Below are 16,787 nucleotides of genomic sequence, written 5' to 3' on the forward strand. Positions count from 1 at the left end.
AGAAATCAACGGCAACACTGTATGATGTTCTGGAATAAACAAAACTGTCCCATGGGTTGGGAGAAAGAAGAGAGGAATAAGCAGAGGGAAGAGTATTTCTAGGGCAGAGAAACTTCTCTGTATGACACTCTCATGGTAGATACACATCTGTACGTATCTGACCTGAAACCTGCTGCTGGGCCTCGTCCCCAGTGCAGGTGCATTGCAGGGACGTTTTCAACACATGAACTTCGAGGGACACATGACAGCCGTGAATTTAAAACTGCTCTTAAAAAGTAAAGTCTCCTTTTAAAACATGAAATATTGTATTATTATACATTAACAAAAACCTGGGGAATATAGGTGTAAGAGTACATTTTTATGGTATTGAACAAAGGAAGATAGAATATAACACTGTCATAATTTACTGAAATGGTCACACTTAACAGATTCTGGATGTAGAATCTTTGTACAAAGAATTCCTTGGTTTGTTGAGTGTAACTTGATACAACAGAGGGACAAAGGACTAAACCCATAATCAGGATATTGTCTTTATACTTGGTATAAGTTATAGCACCAGTGTGGGTTCAAAATAAACATTCAAATCACTGCACAAGGGAAAGAACCCCAACTAGCTGAAATACTGGCTGAGGGCAAAGGAACCACGAAATGGGTATTAGCAGAGGAGAATGAAACAAGCCAAAGCCTCATGACCAATTCCAGGGACAAAAATTACAGAAACTATGCATATTTTCTTCCTTGTTTTTCTCCTTCCTTCACATGCTGTGCACAGGCTGAGCAAACTTCATAGAAACCTAATTCTACTTAATACATCAATACTATGAAATAGATTTGATCTTGATTTTATAGATGAGAAAGTCCAACCTAAAAGCGCTTAGTTTGTCTATCGCCGCATAGCTCATGGATGGAAAAAAAAAAAAAACCACAGGAATTCATCCCTGATCCCCAAACTCATGAAGAGATGGATTTATGGAACTAGAAGAATGGTGTGGAAAGGCTCAGCAGATCTGAAGATGGCTATTTGGGAAGCTATGGGCTTCAGATTGTTATTCTTTGCATCAGGTGCTAAGTGATTGTTTCTCAGCTTCATGCCCTCTCTTGGGTACTCAGCTTTGGATGGCAGTGGCGATGGTGCCCAGGAAACCACTTTGCTTTGTTGCCAGCAGCTGGGTTCAACTTTGCCACTAGGGGGTGAGAGAGGAAGGCTGGAAGAAGAGCAAGGGCCTTCCTTGCTTCTTCCCACTTACTGGGACTTCCTGCATGCTAGTGGATCTCAAGATTTCCACCCCAGGAACTGGTTCCCTCCAGCAGGTGCAGGTCCTTACCACGGCGACTCCTGAATGCAGTCTGCGGCTATCTCAGCACTTAGAGAAGCAGCTTCATTGTGCCCACCCCAGTCACCAGCGCCAGCCAGTCCGTCCTCTCCTGATGTGCCAGGGCAACCCTCTACGGTTTCCAACTTTTAATTCCTTCCCCCTTCCCTTCAAATTCAGGGCTTTAGAGCTTCCCTTTAAAACTAGGGCTTTCTGCAATTTCTATATCAGCGTTATCTTTGGGCCATCTGTCAGTTAGTTACCTGGCTAGCAACCTGGTTAAACTTTCTTCATGTAACCATGGGTGCAGTTCTTTGCTGATCCTATCTGCCATAGTCTCATTGCCTTTAAAAAAATCCAGTAAACCACTTGTTCATGCTCTCTTTGATTAATCACCATAGCTGATTACAGGGGACAATATTCATCTTTGAGCTTTAAAGAGGTTGCAAGACAATGAAAGTTTAGACCTGATAACACTTGATTGAGAAAACAGGAAGATTTCTCAACATTTAGCTCCGTGGGTAAGGAAACTCCAGCATTTCTGTCAAAAGCCTTCAGAGAAGCCCTTTGCAAATTACTGACCTAACCACAAAACCATAATTTTACTTAAGAGACTGTGTATTTTCCATTTTGATCCATCTATTACATATCCATAGGTAAAAGTAGCTTTTAAGAGCCTCTATTTGAGCCCACAAAGTGATTTTGAGAAACTTGAAGGGGAAAATGTTGCATCATCACATGAACTAAACAACAAAAGGTCTGGATAAGTCTGGTGATTTACGAGTCAAATAAAATTGTTCCTGTGAGGCTGAGAGACTAGTCCAGAACAGCCAGTATGAGTCCCTGTTGGGCCTATTCACTACTAGGCACATTCTCTTTTCTTCTTTGTTCAGGGTGGATATGCTACCTGATCCTAAAATACAAATTCAGTTTTCAATGGGCTACTATGTAAATGACAACATTTCAAGACTTTCGCTTTCTTAAATTTTAAATAGAGTATTTTAGTCGGATACAATAAACCAAATCTTTTCCCAAATCAGAAGAATCTTGGTCTGAATGGAGCTGGAGTAAAGAGTTAGAACTATCTCATCTATAAGATAGCATTCATTTGCTCAAAACACAAGATGTGTGCACTCGGTATAAGATAGTATAGTGGGTTTATAATAATTGTGCCATGATAAAGTGAAGGAACTTAGAATGTTCGAGTAACTGAAGTCAGGAAGTGTGAGGAAGACTGAGAAGAATGGAGGTGACACATTCCTCATCCTGGCACTTGAGACCCTCCCTCTAGCTTTAATCGCACGTGACTGACTGTTTTCTAGATACAGTGCACTAATTGCAGCTCCCTGACAGCAGTGTGCTCACTGCCACTTCTGTGCACTTGCTGCGCTCCTCCCCACAGCTAGAATGCCTTTCCTACTTCTCTGGCTCGCGTTCAAGTCCTGGATACCCTGTGAACCCCAGTCAATTCTAAGACACCTCAGAGTACACCTGTGTCCTGCCTGACCTTGATCGCCCTAACCCTCCTAGCACAGTGCGATGAAGCTATCCAGTGCTCTACAAAGATTTGTTGGAATAAGTCAAATGATATATTTTCTCATTAAAAATGTAATAAAAATGTTGAGATAAATAGTTAATGTATAGTGATTAAGAACACAGACTCTGAAGCCAGCTGGCCTTGGCTTAGATCCCAGTTCTACCATTTACTAGTCTTTGGAATTGGCGACTGATTTAACTACTGTATGTCTCAATTTCCTTTATCTACAAAATAGAAGATAACTTTCATTCCAACCTCATAGAATTGTTGTAAGAATTAAATGACATGGGGCCAGTACTGTGGCATAGTGGGTAAAGCCACGGCCTGCAGTGCTGGCATCCCATATGGGTGCCAGCTTGTGTCCTGGCCTTTTTGCTTCTGATCCAGCCCCCTGCTAATGTGGGGAAGCAGTAGAAGATGGCCCAAATGCTTGGGCCCCTGCACCCACATGAGAGACCTGGAAGAAGCTCCTGGCTCCTGGCTTCAGATTGGCCCTGCTCTGGCCATTGTGGCCATTTGAGGAGTGAATCAACAGATGGAAGATCTCTCTCTCTCTAACTGTGCCTTTCAAATAAACAAAAATAAATCTAAAAAGAAAAAAACAAGAATTAATGACAAAACACATGTAAAGTACTCAGGACCTTATATATTACATGGAAAATTCTGAATGCATTTGTTATTATTACATAGTTATATTTTTATTTTGTTATTATATAGCTATGTTTTGTTATATTTTTACTTTTCTATTACACAGTGATTTTTTTGTATGCTATATTTTTATTTTTATGCTACATAGCTATATTTTTATGTTTTATATGTATATATATATATATATATATATGTATTTTTAATAGACCTTCCATCCACTGGTTTACTCCTCAAATGGCTGCAACAGCTGGGGCTGGGCCAGGCCAAAGTCAGGAGCCAGGAGCTTCATCAGGGTCTCCCACATGGGTAGCAGGGGTCAAGGACTTGGGCCATCTTCCACTGCTTTACCAGGCACATTAGCAAGGAGCTGGACTGGAAGCAGAGCAACCAGGACTTGAACTGGCACCCATATGGGATGCTAGCACTGCAGGTGGAGGCTTAACCTATGCCACAGTGCCAGCCCCTATATTTTTATGTTATATAGCTATAGTAAACTAACAACAGAACATATATTTCTAAAGTCACAATATTAGTTAATACATTGTATTTAAGTCTCTGTTTCAAAAAATTTCAAGGAAATCTTTGGAAAAATCAGTGGTTTTAATTAAATCCAACAGTCAGATTTGACTAAACAATGGAGAAAAACATCTCTGATTCAAAGCAAAATTGTAAGATGCAGTGCCTGTTAGCAAATAATTCTAAGGATGAACAACTTCAAGTTTACCATGGAACAGTAATAAATGTAACTATCTCAATATTAGATTGCACATAGTAAATAGCAGATTTTATTTTCCCAATGCCTAACATTTATCAGGCATTCAATTTTTATTGACTTGTCTACCTTCACAGCCAGGCCAATTTTAGTTAACACATACATTTATGCATTGCTGCACTATATAATTCTGTTACTATCTGTATAGTCTACAATCTATAATCATACAAAAAAATTAAGCTGGAAGCCCCTGGTTCACAAGGAATATAGGCCACACTTCCAGACAGCAGAACATGGCTACGAAATAGGTGCCACCTGTCTATGCAGGGAGACCGGCTGTGCTGCGCTGCTACTGTCAGCAATGTGCAGGTGATGCAGGGGAGGAGCCACCTGCTCAGGTCCTGCACACCTACAAAACCACTGCGAATACACGCTGTCCTCCAGCGGAAAACCCCATGACCTCTTCTCAAACGGGAACCAACCTGAGGGCCTTGTTCAGTGCCGGCTACCAAGGTGGTAAGAGTTGTATGAGACTTGACTGTCACAACCACAGACTGGGGAAATACCTTCTGAGGCCACTGTGAAAGACCCCCAAGGCCCACATTCAAGCCAAGCCCAGAATCCCCAGCACGGAAGCCTGACAAAGGGCAGAGCGGATTCTGCACCACACGTGAGCATCAAGGGCAGCTCCAAGAGCAGCATGTCTGTCTGTCTGTCTGTCTCTTCCTCCCTCCCTTCCTCCCTCCCTCCCTCTCAAGTCCACCACTAGGAAGCATTGCAGACCACATGTCTTGCACTTACCAGCATTCTTACCAGGACGACACAACTAAAAGGTTTCTATTTCCTGCTTTGGTGAAGGGGTGAAGCCCTCCAAGGCTTGGAGAAAGCCGAGCGACTCCCGAGGGTGCCGCCTCCTAAGGCTGCTGCTGACCGGGGAGGCGTCCCTGAGGGAGGGCTTTCCCAATGGCGACCCCCAGATCCACCGTGTGGATGGGAGATGGAGGCTCGTCAGGCACAAAGAGGCTCATGGCAAAGTGTGCCTCACACACACAAAAGTGACCGTCAATCCAGGAGCGCCCCGCTACGTAGAATGTTCACCTGTGTGCTTGTTGTACCTGAGCGAGTGCAAACAAAGGAGCTCCACACATTGATAAAAGTTGATGGTCCTTTATTGCCGGCGGTGAAGAGTGGGCTCATGCCCTAAAGAACTCTCGACCCTGAAGCCCAAAGCAACAGGGTTTATAAAGGCAAAAACCACAAAATCGGGAGGGGAATTCATGGTTGCTAGGATCAAGGGGAATACATGGTTACCAGGGTCAAGCTGACCTAAAACCTATGCGAAACTAGTATCAATTATAATCTTGACAATACCAGTTACAATTCCAATTATAATCTTGACATTAATCCAGGTATTGGTTTTAATCATATGTAGGACATAGACAAATTACATTTTTATCATTAACCCAGGTGTAGCCTACCCACTTCCAAGCTTGAGCGATCATGCTGGGGGTTTCTGTGCTCTGCCAAGTGTGATGTAGTGGACTGTTATTGTTCAACTGTTTTAGATCATAGTTTCAGACCAGAGTCTCATGGTGTTGGGGGGGCACCTTCCCAGAATGGAGTCTCAGGTTCTCCAAAATAGAGTCCCTACTGTCAAGGTGCTACTTCATGCTGGCACCTCCAGGATCTTCATTTCTAGCCCTGACCCCTGGCGTGGGATACAGGCTGCTCACTCGCTCACTCACTCTCTGTGGGTTCAAAGTGAACTCAATGACAGCCCCTACCCTCCCTCAGTCTCTCTCACCTGTGAGCCAATCTGAGACCTACACCTGGTCCTGGCCCTCCCATCTCCCCTTCCAAAAACATCTGCCAGCCCTACTACCTATTACCAGTCAAGCACCCACTGATGTCACTGTTCACCCTCTCCCTGGACCACCTTCTAGTTCTGCGTGTCGCCACGATTCATTTTCCTTAGGATACAAATCATATCCTGTCGCTCCCTGCTTTCAATAAGCCGGTGGATTCTCAGTGCCCTTGGAATGAAACCCAAACTCTGTAGAACAACTAGGAGACTCTCCATGGCCTGGCGCCTGCCAGTATTGGGCGAAGCCCACACTGACCACCCCAGAGCAGAGCTCTGCCCACACGACCAGCACTCTGTCTTTCTGACACAGTCCCCTGCTTCGTCCCCTTCGGCACTTGCTGCTGCTCAAAGTTCTCGTGTACCTGTTTGTTTGGGTTTTATTGTCTGTTTTCCCCACTGCCACAGACACTTTAACAACAAGGATCTTATCAGATGTTTACTGCTGTATGCCTAGCACCTGTCACAGTGCTGAGCATCTTGCTGAATTTCATTATTAATGAAAAAAATAAACAGAGATAAAACTTCATGCCACAGAAACACGGGTTTCATTTGCAAGCGTGAGCTAGTGCTGTTGGATGAGCCGTCTCCCCAGCTATGTGACTTCAGACTCTTTACTTAGTATCCCTCTCAGTTTTATCATCTGGGAAACGGGCTGATCAACAGTCCTGAGCTTATGGAGTGGTAAGACACGGAGAAGAAGATGCGCACCAAGTTGTAGCACTCTGCCTGGCACATGGAATACCTTCAACAGATGCTAAGTCCTAGTGGGGGATTAGTGTCCGTCTTATGTTCAGGACAAGAACACTAGTTTAGTTACAGAAATTGACATATATCCAGAGGGCAGGCCCCAAACAGTGATGCTACAGTGGGAAATTCTCCACATGTCCCTCTTTTCTATGCCCACAAAAATATCACCATTTGGACACAGCCCCCGAGCAGCTCCCAGCCACCGTGCCCAGCCTCCTGGCCTGTGTCTGCAGCCCCACACTCAGGTCAGTGTTTTCCCTCTGAAATCCATACCCCTATGATCCAAGGCCTTTCCTACCAACCCTAGGCTCAGCTCATCCTCAGGGTCTCCCTCACCCTCGTCAGAACACCACCACCACCAATAAGGGATAAGGTACAGTCGTTAAGAGCACGGAATGCTGTCACACTGCTTGGCTTCAAAGTGCCAGACACTCACTAATGAGTTACTTCATCTCACTACGCCACAGGTTCCTCACCTGTCCAAATGGTGAGGACAATGACGTTGCACACGTCATAGGCTTGCTGTAAGAATCGCATGATACCACATAGAAAGCACTCAGCACAGTATCTAAGGTCCAGTGATGATGGTGGTGATGATGAGCCTCCACTCAAAGACCACAGTATAGTACCTGGGGCCGGAGCTGTGGACTGCTTACAATGCCCCATCCCACATCAGAGTGCTCATTCGAGTCCTGGCTGCTCTGCTTCCAATCCAGCTCCCTGCTAATGCACCTGGGAAGGCAGCAGAGGATGGTCTAAGTGTTGGGTCCCAGCCACCCATGTGGGAGACCACGATGGACTCCTTGCCTCTTGGCTTCGGCCTGGCCCAGCCCTGGCTGCTGCAGACATTTGGGAAGTGAACCAGCAGATGGATGATATCTCTCCCTCTCTTCTTCTCTTTTGGTGGCTCTGTCTTTCAAATAAATAAATAAATCTCAAAAAACAGGCAATACTATAAATTGATTAGGTACAATAAAGATTTAATACAAAAAATAAAAAGCAGAGACTATAGTATCTGTCCCAAATATAAATCCAGTCATGACACATCTGTTCAAAAACCTTCCACTGATGCCCACTGCCCGTAAAGTTCAAACTCCTGAATTTAGGATACCAGGCAAGGTACGAATTCTTCTACTGTGGCATGAAGCCACCTTGGCACCTTCACTTCTCATCCTTCCCCTCCAAACCCTCTGTCCTAGGAGACCCAGATCTGGCCTAAACCCATCAGCACTTTTTATCATACCGTGAACACATCAGGCATTTTCTTTTTCTATTTCACTTGCAAAGATTCCCTTTCTACTTGCTAAGCCCCTGTTCACCAATCCAGACCCCCCAAAATGTTCCCTTCTTGTGAAGTTCTCCCTACACCTTCCAGGTAAAGCTGGGGGCTGCCCCTCTACGCGCCCACACCGCACCTGTCAGATCTGAATATGCATCCCCCAAGCATCCTTGGCCACTTTGCTACTCTGCACCCCTTCTTGCCCATGACCTCCACCAGGGCAGAAACCTAGCTGCCTCTTTGTGCATGTCTGACCTGCAACAGGTGTCCAGTCAATGAGTGTTTGTCTAAGAGATAAGGGAATTCCAGCACCCTGATCCAAACCCACAAGATGAGCCCCGTAAGAGGACGCTAAAATGAAAGCAGAGTCCTGAGAGCACTTCATTTGATCCACTATCTTGTTGATTTGCATCTCTTTCCTCTCTGACTCCCACATTGCACAACTTTTTTACTTTAGAACTTGTGCCACTTTATCTAAAGATGAGTAAAGAAAATACGTACATGCTTTTAAGCCTTTCAAAGTAAGGGGTTTCTAGGGTTTTGTTTTTTTTTTTTTTTATCAGTGTAGTATTTATCCTGCTCTAAAGCAATTCTAAAACCTCATACTAGGTTTTACAACTTTCTCTGTTTCAACATATGATTAAGGTTTTAGTTGTTTCACTATAACTTGAAAGTGTCTCTTTTTCTCCCAGACAACAGAACCTGTAAGGTTTTGCTAAATCTCCCCATGTGTGCTCCAGACAACACTAAACTATGAAGCTCATCTGTGAAACTGACCAGAGTCCCTGGTCAAGTAAATTTGGAGAAAAACACTCGCTGCATACCTTCAGTAAAAAGTCACAGAGCAGGGGCTGGCACTGTGGTGCAGCGGGTGAAGTCGCCACCTTGCTGGCATCCCATATGGGCACTGGTTTGAGTCCCAGCTGCTCCACTTCTGATCCAGCTCTCTGCTATGGCCTGGGAAAGCAGTGGAAGATGGCCCAAGTCCTCGGGCCCCTGCACCCACATGGGAGACCCAGAAGAAGCTCCAGGCTCCTGGCTGCTGATTGGGCCAGCTCTAGCAGTTGAGGCCATTTGGGGAGTGAACCAATGAATGAAAGACACTCTCTTTCTCTCTCTCTCTGCCTCTCTGTAACTCTGCCTTTCAAGTAAATAAATAAATAAATAAATAAATCTTTAAAAAAAAGTCACAGAGTATCTTAGCACATTAAGGGCTTGAAGAGGCCCACCAATGAAGAATGAGATAGTTTCCAAACTTAGTTATCAGGGAAGTCCTTCAAGTCCTTTGGAACAGGTGCTCATAGAACTCACCCTGGGAAATTCTGTGCTGCCCACCCCCCCAGCCTAACACAACAATCTGCTGGTCATAGAACATTCTAGCTCACAACACGGCTGGAGGGCATTCAAGGGGCATCAGGCACTGTCACCCGCTCAGGTGCTGACCCCCGCCTCTGTGTCCCTGCCATGTTATTGTCCAAAATCTAATCCTCGATAGATCCCAGCCATTTGTCTTCATTCAGCCTCTTGGAGCCACAAAGAATAAATCTAAAACCTGAATCACTTTTTCAGCCAGAGGGCCTACGTTATCACATTGAATCTCTGGTTGCTGGTGGAACAGCATTCGCAAAGCCTGCAAACTCTTCATCTGAAAAGTAGACAGAAAAGCATGGGGAAGATCTGCAGATAGCCACATGCCAAGCCGTCATTACCGACAGGTAATGGTAGGAGACAGTGACGTGGCGCCTTTGAAGGCTGGCACGAAGCTCTCCGTGCGATGACACCTGGCCAGTCTGAAGAGTCCTAATTCGACAACAAAACAACCTAAATCCCTTTTATGAGGTAAGGAGTGTATCCGAGGTAATAAACACTTAAGTAATTAGATGGTTTTTATGGAGATAGCTATAAACTGAAACATCAGGGGAAAAAATCTGGCTAATAGGCCGACGCGCAGGGAGGTGGGTATATAAGAGCCAGACCAGGAGAGAGAAGCATTGAGACACCAAGACATCTCTCCTTTCAACCCAGCAAAAACCCGACTCCCCACGCCATGGCTTGCTGTGTTGCCCGCTGCTGCAGCGTCCCCACCGGCCCCGCCACCACCATCTGCTCCTCTGACAAATGCTGCCGCTGCGGAGTCTGCCTGCCCAGCACCTGCCCCCATGAGATCAGCCTCCTTCAGCCCACCTGCTGCGACCCCTGCCCTCCACCCTGCTGTGAGCCTGAAATCTATGTGCCATCCTGCTGGCTGCTGGACTCTCGCCACCCAACTCCCGGGCTCAGTGGCATCAACCTGACCACCTACGTCCAGCCCGGCTGTGAGAACCCCTGTGAGCCCCGCTGTTAACCAGCCAGGTCTCCGCACAGGGAAATGAATGCCCAAATGTGCTCCGCGCTGTCGGGGCTTCAGCGCCCGCTTCTGCCTTCACCATGGATAAATCAGTTCCAATTCCTGGGGCCATGCTTGCAACAAAATTGCTCAACTTCTTAATTCTTTGCTCCTCTGGGTACAGCTGAAGACCTCATTTCTATCCGTTAGGCTATTTCACTGCTTTTTGAGAAATAGCCCTTTTGGGCATTCGTTAATAAACTTCATTCTTGTTTAGCAGATACAAAGCATTGTCTTGTGGTTATTTCCCTCCATGTCCCTTCATAGGGAAAACAGAATGCCTACTTAAAACTCGGGCCGGCGCTGTGGCTTAACAGGCTAATCCTCCGCCTTGCGGCGCCGGCACACCGGGTTCTAGTCCCAGTAGGGGCGCCGGATTCTATCCCGGTTGCCCCTCTTCCAGGCCAGCTCTCTGCTATGGCCCGGGATGGCAGTGGAGGATGGCCCAAGTCCTTGGGCCCTGCACCCGCATGGGAGACCAGGAGAAGCACCTGGCTCCTGGCTTCGGATCAGCACGATGTGCCGGCCGCAGCGGCCATTGGGGTGAACCAACGGCAAAAAGGAAGACCTTTCTCTCTGTCTCTCTCTCTCTCTCACTATCCACTCTGCCTGTAAAAAAACAAACAAACAAACAAAAACTCAACAGAAGGTTATCATACTACTCAGTATTTTCCCCAGCAGAATGAGAGCTATTGTGGTGGAATTTAGTGAAAAATGAGACACTAGTTCTCTGCGATAAGTTGAAGACTGAAAATTTTAGTGGGCTTTGTGAAATTTTTATACAATGATTTTTGAAGGTACCCACTATGCCAAGCACATGTTAAGATAATGTTTAAAAAGTTTTTAACTTAGTTTCCATTGGTTCTGATGTTGATTTTTATTTCTTCCTTAATTTATTAAACAAATTAATCACTAGTGCCATGTAAAAATAATTTGTATTCCCTTAGGAAATGAAAACCAAATGAAACCTCAAGCTCAGAAACGCAAGGCAACTTTGACAAATATTCAGGTGTATATTCTTTCCTTATATGCTCCCTTTCAGAAAAATCACCTTTGAATGAATACTAGTATTTATTAAATATTTCCAGCTCACACACTGGTTTCCGTGAGTCATCACCATGCGTCTAAGTCTACTCATCCCCGTGACACACGGCATGTCATGGGACTCCACTTCAAATAGTAGGTCACGGTAAAGTATTTTCTACCCACCAGAAATTGTTACACAAATATAAGAGCAAAAACACACTATTCCTCTTGGAACAAATCTCTTATTGTAACTACTTAGTCATTCCTGGAAAATCCAAACAATACAGCTTCTACAGAAAGTACCAGAAGTGCAGGCTAGACGTGTATTTTCTTGGACTTGCCTTGGTATTTGTGATCGGTTGCTTCTCTCTCGGCTTCAAGTTCCTCTCCATTACAGGAGTCTCCTGTCTCTAGCCTTGGTTTCCTTGTCCTTACTGTCGGCCCTGCTTAGGCCACAGGAGAACCGTGAGAATCAAATGACCCAGAAAGAAGAACCCGCAGTGTCTGCCGCACCGACCGGTGCCTCCTGAGGCCCTCTCACCACTGCTGCCCAGCAGTGCCCACTTGCTCACAAAAAGGCTTCATTCCAGTTCTTGAAAGATGTCTCTTTCCCAATTGACTTCCTTGAATAAAGATTTATGAATGCATTCATTTTCTTCATCAATACTTTCATAGGCACTCAAGAGAATTCAGGATTAAGGTAGGAGAAACATTGTTAGCATTTCAAGTCACCCATTTTCTAGTCAAAAGCAGAGGAGTTTCCGTATGATGGGTAAATGCTCAGCCTCTCTTGTTAATACAGAAAATGACTGTAAGCATCCTATTATTAGCACTGTGGGCCTTTGGTATTCACGGGCCCTTAGCTGGTTAAAGACTACCTACCCCCTGTGACCCCAAGCAGTACAGTGGGTCAGTCAGATCACTGCCACACATGCTCTCAGTTCAACATTCTACGGTTCTAGGGCCAGTGTTGTGGCACAGTGGATTAAGCCACCACCTGTGATGCTGGTTCAACTCTTGGCTGCTCCATTTCCAATCCAGCTGCCAGCTAATGTGCCTGGGACATGCAGCAGAAGATGGCCCAGGTGCCTGGGCCCCTGCCACCCACGTGGAAGACCTGGATGGAGTTCCAGGCTATGGGCTTTGGCCTGGCCCAGCCCTGGCAATTGCAGCCATTTAGGGAGTGAACCAGCCGAAGGAAAATCTGTCTCTCTCTCTCCCCTTCCCTTCCTCCCTCTCTCTCTGTAACTATGCCCTTCTAATAAATAAAACAAATCTGAGGCCGGTGCCGTGGCTCAATAACCTAATCCTCCGCCTGCGGCGCTGGCACCCCGGGTTCTAGTCCCAGTCGGGGCACTGGATTCTGTCCCAGTTGCCCCTCTTCCAGGCCAGCTCTCTGCTGTAGCTCAGGAGTGCAGTGGAGGATGGCCCAGGTGCTTGGGCCCTGCACCCGCATGGGAGACCAGGAGAAGCTCCTGACTCCTGGCTTCGGATCAGCGCGGTGCGCCGGCCACAATGGCCATTGAGGGGTGGACCAACGGCAAAGGAAGACCTTTCTCTCTCTCTCTCTCACTGTCCACTCTGCCTGTCAAAAAAAATGAATCTAAATAAAAAAACATTCTTCGGTTCTAAATCATCCAGCAGCATTCTAACAAGCGCTCCATGGCATCAACCTACTCCATTCCACGTTGCTATTTTTACTGGTTTCATGAATAACAGCAAACATGGGTTGACTGTCGCAGGTGTTTTATGGACAGAGATAGCTAACAGATGGCGACCTTGATTCTTCCCATTTTGTAGGCTGCTGAGGCTGAAAGAGTAAGTTACTGCAAAAGTTACATAAGTCATAAGTGACAGAGAACTTAAACCTAAAACTTCCTGAACCCAAAGTCCTTTCTCTCTCCACTACACTAAAGCTTTTACCTCCCGTGCGGCAAGGCGCACATGAAGGAAGTGTGATCACTCTATCTCTATTCTGCCAAGGGCCATTTGGATATTTATAACATCATCTACTGGCCATAGGAGATTATCAACCGAAAAATGAGCCTGCTATAGAGCCACTGAATTTCCAGTCCTGCCTGCAGTAGCCTTGGCAAGGCCAGGCCACACGACGTTCCGGCAAGCTGCATATTGAATTGTACACAGTAACTCAGCCTTCCCTGAGGGAGATTATAGTGTAAGACAAAATGAGTATTTACAATGATTACAGGAAAAACTATTTCTGTTTCTAAGGTGAGAACATACCATCTATTTGAAAGGCAGACTTTAAATCCTGACCAGCAATGCCAGCACAGGAAGATTACTGGCTGGGTCATTAACCTTGAATTGAAAGGTGGAGCGTTTGACGACTCAAACACATTTTCAATTTTCTGATGAGCTTCAGTAAACCAGACCGAGGTAAAACAAACTGCCCTTGAAGTGAATCACTGATAATAGGATTTAAAAAACCAAGGCTTGTATTTCATTTTCCATTCAAATTGTTCCTAGTATCCAGACTTATTTTCATCGATCTTGGCTAAGCCAGATCTCCATCACAGCCATGGCCTCCTGGTTGACTCTGAGTCAAATTCATCTGCTTCCTTCCATCTACCTGAAGGACACCCCCGTCAGACCATGACCCTGACCTTGTATGAGTATTGTTTACATTGAACGTTCAAAAACACTAGGCTGAATCAAAGCTAAACCCTTCACTGTGGCTCTCAGGACCCTCAAAAATCGGGCAGAGTGGTTCTCACCAAACCTTACCTGCTACTAATCTTGCGACAATGTGTGGTTGGCACACAGTCCTAACAATGCCTCCTACAAGGTGGTCTAGAGATTGGACTCTGAAAGACTCTCTGGCTTTTTTATGTGACTAGCTGTTAAATAAGATTATAAACAGTACACATCTCATAAAAATTCAGTGGCAATTCAATTAATTAAAACCTGTACAGCACTTAGAGCAGCGTGTGCTGATTCTCAACCTCTGAGCTCACCGCTTCATGCTCTGCTTCCCGGTGATGGGGAATGACTGATTTTCCACTCACAGAGGGCACCACGAGGAGACCGCCAGTTCTCGGGAAGGAAGGGGGGGTCTTGCTGTCTTGGCAACAGTCTTTTATCTGGTAGGTTCTAGTCTCCAGTGTCTTTCCCCCTCCTGCAAACACAGAGTGGTGATGCCTCCCTGCAGGGGCCCAACCCTTGCCCCCAGCGGGACTCTCCACTGAGCCTCTGCGATAAGAGCTCCAGTGGGCAGTCCACAGAAGTCAGAGCCTCGCCCTGCAAGCCCACTCTTCGAAGTTTCTAGATTCAAGTAGCCCCGACCTCTTCCTTCATTCTCCAGCTCTGGGGCTGGCAGCTGCCTCTTCTGTTATGACCTCAGTTTGCCTTTTCCTGCTGTTTCAGTCCTCTAGTGCCTAAGATAGGTACTGAAAACCAAGACGGGTAAAACAGTGTCCCTGACTCGAAGGTGACTGCATTCCAGTGTGAAGAACCAACATGCGTAACAACAACAACAACAACAAAATGCAGCTCAGTGTTATCGCTGGACATGGAGCTCAACGGAGGCACAAAGGTGGGAGTGGCCAATACCAGGGCAGGGCTGAGAGCTAGGCAGTACAACATCACAGAGGAAGTCATTCTTCTTTTATTCTTTTTTCCCCAGTGTTTATTTATTTTCATCTATTTGAAAGGCAGAATGGCATAAAGAGGGAGACAGAGACAGAAAGAGAAAGATCTTCCATCCTCTGGTTCACTCCCCAAACGCCTGCAACAGACATCATGGGAAACTTTTTCTTTTAAGAAAAGCAAACTCCTGATCTGCTGTTCCATTTTTTTTGAAAACCACCACCAAAGCTGATAATCACTTCCTGTTAAGCACCTGACACCTTTTCACAATTCCTTCCACTTGAATTGAGCTACTGTGCTACCATGTTGTGGCTATAGCTAAGATGTGAGGATAATGAAGGAGACTGGCCAGCAGATCCATTCACTATAAATCAAGCACTTATTGAATCTTGAAAATATTCTGAAGGGTGTAGTGGAGACGAAGAAATAAGGCACATTGACCCTGTCCTCTGGGAGTTCATGGTCTGATAGAAGAGGCCAGGCAACTATTTGCATATGAGGGTGTCTTCAGATGGTTTGTGGACAATGCATATTACGAAGAAGCCATGTAGGGATATCAAAAATTTTGCAGTGGCCAGCGCCACAGCTCAATAGGCTAATCCTCTGCCTGCGGCGCTGGCACACCGGGTTCTAGTCCTGGTCAGGGTGCCGGATTCTGTCCCGGTTGCCCCTCTTCCAGGCCAACTCTCTGCTGTAGCCCAGGAGTGCAGTGGAGGATGGCCAAGGTGCTTGGGCCCTGCACCCGCATGGGAGACCAGGAGAAGCACCTGGCTCCTGGCTTCGGATCAGCGCAGTGCGCCAGCTGCAGCGGCCATTGGAGGGTGAACCAACGGAAAACGGAAGACCTTTCTCTCTGTCTCTCTCTCTCTCATTGTCCACTCTGCCTGTCAAAAAAAAAATTTGCACCAAAATGTTTCTTTTAATTCCATTTTTTCCCAAACTTTTTGATATCTCCTCATATGACAGTCTTATGACAAGAGTTGTATAAGCATTAAATGAGAACAACTTCTATAAGTCACTCAGCATAGTGTGTGGCATAACAGAGTTACTCAATAAATGACAGGTTCTCCTGTGGGTACTATGAAAATTCCCATAAGAGAAAATACTAGGAGACAGAGTTGAAGTGATCCAAGGCATCTTCAGGGAATATTTGAGTTAGTGTTTGTTTGGTTTGGTTTTTGCTTTCTCAGAAGTGCTTAGAAAAGAGTTAAGTGCTTGCAGGCAAGAGAAACAGTTGAGTGTGGCCTTGTGGCCCAGCAGGTTGAGCCGAATTTTACAGCACCTGCATCCCACACTGGAGCGCCAGCTGCAGTTGCTGCTCTTCTGCTTCTGAACCACCTTCCCGCTAGTGCTTCCTGGTGGGCAGCAGACAATGGCTGAAGTGCTGGGCCCACGGCACCACGTGAGAGACCCTGGCTCCTGGCTTTGGCTTGGCCCAGCACCAGCTGTTGTGGCATTGGGAAAGCGAATCAGGGAATGGAAGATCGATCTGTGCGTCTCTCCCTCTATCACCCTGCCTTCTAAATAAATAAATCTTTAAAAAGAAAACAACCAGTCTTCTGTAAGATGGACAACTCATTCATGTTTATACCTGGAGAACTTAGCAGATCAGTACAGAAAATCATCTAGCAGGCTCTGCCCCACCCAAGCAAGATCGTGTGGCACATCT

The 16,787-nt window shown here is 45.9% G+C and overlaps 1 protein-coding gene across 1 annotated transcript; it reads left to right on the plus strand.

Moving 5' to 3' along the window:
• The first annotated feature begins 10,147 nt into the window (after nt 1-10,147).
• Nucleotides 10,148-10,444, plus strand: LOC133747081 (keratin-associated protein 3-1). Its single transcript, XM_062175228.1, has one exon. It carries the CDS (start codon nt 10,148-10,150, stop codon nt 10,442-10,444), a length of 297 nt encoding a protein of 98 aa, XP_062031212.1.
• The last annotated feature ends 6,343 nt before the right edge of the window (nt 10,445-16,787 follow it).

The sequence above is a fragment of the Lepus europaeus genome, chromosome 18 (assembly GCF_033115175.1).
Source record: "Lepus europaeus isolate LE1 chromosome 18, mLepTim1.pri, whole genome shotgun sequence".
Lineage (NCBI taxonomy): Eukaryota > Metazoa > Chordata > Mammalia > Lagomorpha > Leporidae > Lepus > Lepus europaeus.